The following is a 6000-nucleotide window of genomic DNA, read 5'->3' as shown; positions in this document are numbered from 1 at the left end:
AATGATTGTAACTTGATACCATTATATATAGTTGTATTATAACAGTAATGATTGCAACTTGATACCATTATATATAGTTGTATTATCACAGTAATGATTGCAACTTGATACCATTATATATAGTTGTATTATAACAGTAATGATTGCAACTTGATACCATTATATATAGTTGTATTATAACAGTAATGATTGCAACTTGATACCATTATATATAGTTGTATTATCACAGTAATGATTGTATACGACATTAACAATTAAGCGTTTTTAAAGAAATGTCTGTTGAAATTTAACAAAAAAATCAAATGTCCTGATTTTTTTTTGGATAGGTCAAGAATTGGAATGAACCGAAGCAACATCACACACTTTGTCCTGTTTGGTTTTTCAGATCTATCAGACAAACAATTAATGCTCGCTATTATATTTCTTGTTGTCTATCTAATTGCACTGACTGGAAATGTAATAATTATCTTACTGGTAAAATGTGACTCTAAACTCCATAACCCAATGTACTTTTTCTTGGGAAACTTGTCCTTTATTGACATCTGCTTTATCTCCACTACACTCCCAAAATTTTTAGTTAACTATTTTTCAAGCAGAACCACAATTTCTGTAACTGCTTGTATTACTCAGATGTATTTCTTTTTCTTTATTGGAAATACCGAGATTCTCCTAATGACAGTGATGGCTCTGGATCGGTATGTCGCCATCTGCAAGCCACTGCATTACACTGTTGTTATGAGCTGGAAGACTTGCTACATGCTGCTTATCTCTTGTTGGGCGACATCTTCTCTTCATTCACTCATTTATAGTCTTATGACATCAAGGTTATCATTTTGTGGTTCAAACATTGTGAGACATTTCTTCTGTGATATTCCTCCAATTCTTCAGATAACTTGCTCAGACATTTCTGTGTTCAGACTTGTAATTTACACAGAAGGAACACTGATGGTTGGAGGGACCTTTGTAGCAATACTGATGTCCTATGTATACATCTTTATAACCATATTAGGTGTTTCCTCTTTGGTCCATCAAAGGAAATTGTTCTCCACTTGTTCTTCTCATCTGACTGTTGTTTGTCTTTTGTATTGCACTGATTTGTTCACGTACATGAGGCCTTCACTGAGTTCCAACTCATTGTATAACCAAGTAGTGAGTGTCATGTACACCGCTATAACACCAATGGTTAACCCATTCATTTACAGCCTAAGAAACAATGATGTTATACAAGCCTTTAAAAGGCTCAATGGTAGTAAATAACTGTAGGCTAAACTATCTAAATGAATTAAGCAATAAAATAGATTTTAAATAATGATAAATTAAACCGTCAACTAAATTTGATGTTACTTAAAATAATATGAAAATAAATATTAAATATAGAAAGATATGGCCAGATTACAAGTTTTGCGGTATGAGGGGTGCGGTGTTAACTTGCACGTTATTCTCACCGCTCACTTACCTACAGCGCTAGTATAACAGGTTTTCTGAAACCCAGCGTTAAAAGGCAAGAAGTGAGCGTAGAGCAAAAATGAGCTCCATACCGCACTCCAATACCAGCGCTGCTTAAGTCAGCGGTGAGCTGGTTGTACGTGCTCGTGCACGATTTCCCCATAGACATCAATGGGAAGAGCCAGCTGAGAAAAAGTCTAACACCTGAAAAAAAGCAGCGTAAAGCTAAGTAACGCAGCCCCATTTATTCCTATGGGGAAATTAAATTTATGTTTACACCTAACACGTACCCCGAGTCTAAACACCCCTAATCTTACACTTATTAACCCCTAATCTGCCACCCCCGACATGGCCGACACCTACATTATACTTATTTACCCCTAATCTGCCGCTCCGGACACCGCCGCCACCTACCTTATACTTATTAACCCCTAATCTGCTGTCCACAACATCACCAACACCTACATAATGTTATTAACCCCTAATCTGCCGCCCCCAACGTTGCCCCACTATAATAAACATATTAACCCCTAAACCGCTGTACTCCCACATCGCAAACACTAGTTAAATATTATTAACCCCTAATCTGCCGCCCCTAACATCGCCACCACCTACCTACATTTATTAACCCCTAATCTGCCGCACCAACATCGCCGCCACTATATTAAATTTATTAACCCCTAAATCTAAGTCTAACCCTAACACCCCCCTAACTTAAATATAATTAAAAGAAATCTAAATAAAATTACTATCATTACCTAAATAATTCCTATTTAAAACTAAATACTTACCTATAAAATAAACCCTAAACTAGCTACAATATAACTAATAGTTACATTGTAGCTAGCTTAGGGTTTATTTTTATTTTACAGGCAAGTTTGTATTTATTTTAACTAGGTACAATAGTTATTAAATAGTTATTAACTATTTACTAACTACCTAGCTAAAATAAATACAAATTTACCTGTAAAATAAAACCTAACCTAAGTTACAATTATACCTAACACTACACTATAATTAAATTAATTCCCTAAATTAAATACATTTAACTAAATTAAATAAAATTAGCTAAATTACAAAAAAAAACACTAATTGCAGAAAATAAAAAACAAATTACAAGATCTTTAAACTAATTACACCGAATCTAATAGCCCTATCAAAATAAGAAAAGCCCACCCAAGATGAAAAAAAAGCCCAAACCTAAACTAAACTACCAACAGCCCTTAAAGGGGGCATTGCCCCAAAGAAATCAGCTCTTTTACCTGTAAAAAAATACAAACAAACCCCCAACAGTAAAACCCACCACCCACACTACCAACCCCCTAAATAAAACCCTAACTAAAAAAACCTAATCTCTCCATTGCCCTGAAAAGGCCATTTGGATGGGCATTGCCCTTAAAAGGGCATTTAGCTCTATTGCGGCCCAAAGTCCTAACCAAAAAAAAGCACCCACCCAATACACCCTTAAAAAATACTAACAATAACCCCCGGAGATTCACTTACCGGGAGAAGTCTTCATCTAACGGCAAGATGACCTCAACAAAGCCAGCAGAAGTCGTCCTCCAGACAGGCAGAACTCTTCATCCAGAAGGCATCTTCTATCTTCATCCATCCGCGGCTCCATCTTCAAGACATCCGGCGCGAAGCATCCTCTTCCAATGACGTCTTCTTTCTGAAAGAAGGTACCTTTAAATGACGTCATCCAAGATGGTGTCCCTTAGATTCCGATTGGCTGATAGAATTCTATCAGCCAATCGGAATTGAGGTTGAAAAAATCCTAGCTCAATCGTATTGGCTGATTGGATCAGCTAATAGGATAGAAGTTCAATCCTATTGGCTGACTGCATCACCCAATAGGATTTTTCCTACCTTAATTCCGATTGGCTGATAGAAGGTACCTTCATTCAGCAAGAAGACGTCGTTGGAAGAGGATGCTCAGTGCCAGATGTCTTGAAGATGGACCCGCTCCGCGCCGGATGGATGAAGATAGAAGATGCCGTCTGGATGAAGACTTCTGCCCGTCTGGAGGACCACTTCTGCCCATCTGGAGGACCACTTCTGCCGGCTTCGTTGAGGACATCTTGCCACTTGGATGAAGACTTCTCCCGGTAAGTGAATCTTCGGGGGTTAGTGTTAGGATATTTTAAGGGTGTATTGGGTGGGTTTTTATTTTAAGTTAGGGCTTTGGGCCGCAAGAGAGCTAAATGCCCATTTAAGGGCAATGCCCATCCAAATTCCCTTTTCAGGGCAATGGGGAGCTTAGGTTTTTTAGTTAGGGTTTTATTTGGGGGGTTGGTTGTGTGGGTGGTGGGTTTTAACTGTTGGGGGGGTGTTTGTATTCTTTTTTACAGGTAAAAGAGCTGATTTCTTTGGGGCAATGCCCCGCAAAAGGCCCTTTTAAGGGCTATTGATAGTTTAGCTTAGGCTAGGGTTTTTTTTTTTTATTTTTTTGGGGGGGGCTTTTTATTTTGATTGGGCTCTTAGATTAGGTGTAATTAGTTTAAATATATTGTAATTTGTTTTTTATTTTCTGTAATTTAGTGTTTCTTCTTTTGCAATTTAGATAATTTTATTTAATGTATTTAATTGTATTTAATTTAGGTAAGTTATTTAATTGTAGTGTGGTGTTAGTGTAACTTAGGTTAGGTTTTATCTTACAGGTAAATTTGTATTTATTTTATCTAGGTAGTTATTAAATAGTTAATAACTATTTAGTAACAAGTCTACCTAGTTAAAATAAATAAAAACTTGCCTGTAAAATAAAAATAAACCCTAAGCTAGATACAATGTAACTATTATTTATATTGTAACTAGCTTAGGGTTTATTTTATAGGTATTTAGATTTTAAATAGGAATTATTTAGGTATTAATAGTAGTTTTTATTTAGATTTATTTTAATTTTATTTAAGTTAGGGGATGTTAGGGTTAGGGTAAGACTTAGGTTTAGTGGTTAATAAATGTAAAATAGTGGTGGCTATGTTGGGGGCGGCAGATTAGGGACAGCAGATTAGGGGTTAATAATATTTAACTAATGTTTGCGAGGCGGGAGTGCGGCGGTTAGGGGTTAATATTTTTATTATCGTGGCAGCGATGTCCGGAGCGGCAGATTAGGGGTTAAAAATGTTATTATAGTGTTTGCGATGTGGGAGGGCCTCGGTTTAGGGGTTAATAGGTAGTTTATGGGTGTTAGTGTACATTTTAGCACTTTAGTTATGAGTTTTATGCTACAGCTTTGTAGCGTAAAACTCATAACTACTGACTTTAAAATGCCTTAGGAATCTTGGCGGTAGAGACTGTACCACTCACTTTTTGGCCTCCCAGGACAAACTCGTAATACCGGCGCTATGCAAGTCCCATTGAAAAAAGCCTTTATGAAATTTACGTGTTGAGTTGCGGTAAGGCCAAAAAAGTGTGCGGTGCCCTATACCTTCAAGACTCGTAATAGTAGCGGGCGTAAAAAGGCAGCGTTAGGACCTGTTAACGCTGCTTTTTTACCTTAACGCAAAACTTGTAATCTATCCGAATATTTCTCTATTTAACTCTAATGTTTATCCAGTATTGATGTCCCAGATAAGAAAAAAAGAAAAAACTTGATTCTTGGTAAATATTTTAATGAAACCACCAGCAGGGTTACACAGGTTTACTGGTCATGTAAAAGTCAGAAATCACCAATGATCTAACTATTTTTTTTCATATTTTTTCACTGGGTTTTCAGCCCACTCCGGCAGAGCAGACAATTTATCAGAAACTGCAGGTTTGATCGTCCACCCCCAAGTCGTAAAGAAAGGAGCCAGGTTTTTGTTCACCTTCTGAGAAAAGAGCTCAGCCCACAGATTCATCTTGTACTCCATATCATTTTGTATATCTTTTATTTTCTGGTAGTCACCAAACAGCTGAATGAACGGTTCCCATCCAAAGGCTTCCTGCAGCTAAGGCACCCAAAGACACAAGAAGATAAGTCACAGCACTGTATGACAGCAATCAACATGACAATGTAAAAAGGGACATTGTACACTAGATTTTTCATTACATACATTTATATAGCCCATCTAGGAGATTGTTTGTAACAATGTATCATTTTGCTTCTTTTTAAATAGTCCTAACCAAGCCTCAAAATTTTAGATGTATACTGATGTATACAGACTGCACATTGCTTCTGTTTGTGTAATGGGTATTTTCATATGCAGGGGGGGGGGGTCTAAACTCAGCCCTTTTATTGGGTGTCCCAGCCTAACCTGACCAGTAAATTTTTAAAAGGTTTATCAGTATCTGTGCATATTAATCTTTATAGCAGTGTCTTTAGTAGGATTTGTCCTTACTGAAATCTATATATACATAAACACATATAAACATATACATTCATATATATTATATACATACACACATATAAACATATACATTCATATACCTATACTATATACATACACACATATATAAACATATACATTCATATACATATACTATATACATACACACATATAAACATATACATTCATATACATATACTATATACATACACACATATAAACATATACATTCATATATATTATATAC

At 36.2% G+C, this 6000-nt stretch overlaps 2 protein-coding genes across 2 annotated transcripts in view; one reads left to right on the top strand and one right to left on the bottom strand.

The window, feature by feature from the left end:
- Window positions 1-339: 339 nt before the first annotated feature.
- Window positions 340-1257, top strand: LOC128658297 (olfactory receptor 1361-like). Its single transcript, XM_053712831.1, has one exon. It carries the CDS (start codon window positions 340-342, stop codon window positions 1255-1257), a length of 918 nt encoding a protein of 305 aa, XP_053568806.1.
- A 3783-nt stretch (window positions 1258-5040) lies between these two features.
- Window positions 5041-6000, bottom strand: part of LOC128658296 (TRPM8 channel-associated factor homolog) — a 261422-nt gene continuing 260462 nt past the window's right edge. The window contains exon 9 of the mRNA XM_053712830.1: window positions 5041-5375. Within this exon, the coding sequence (XP_053568805.1) occupies window positions 5127-5375 (249 nt within the window). The 3' untranslated portion in view covers window positions 5041-5126. The remainder of the gene's footprint in view (window positions 5376-6000) is intronic.

This window comes from Bombina bombina, chromosome 4 (assembly GCF_027579735.1).
Source record: "Bombina bombina isolate aBomBom1 chromosome 4, aBomBom1.pri, whole genome shotgun sequence".
Classification (NCBI taxonomy): domain Eukaryota; kingdom Metazoa; phylum Chordata; class Amphibia; order Anura; family Bombinatoridae; genus Bombina; species Bombina bombina.
This window is presented reverse-complemented; position numbering and strand designations above follow the sequence as displayed.

Bases quoted from the DNA above. Each gene is read 5' to 3' on its own strand.
- LOC128658297 (XM_053712831.1), top strand. From the start codon at position 340: ATGAACCGAAGCAACATCACACACTTTGTCCTGTTTGGTTTTTCAGAT.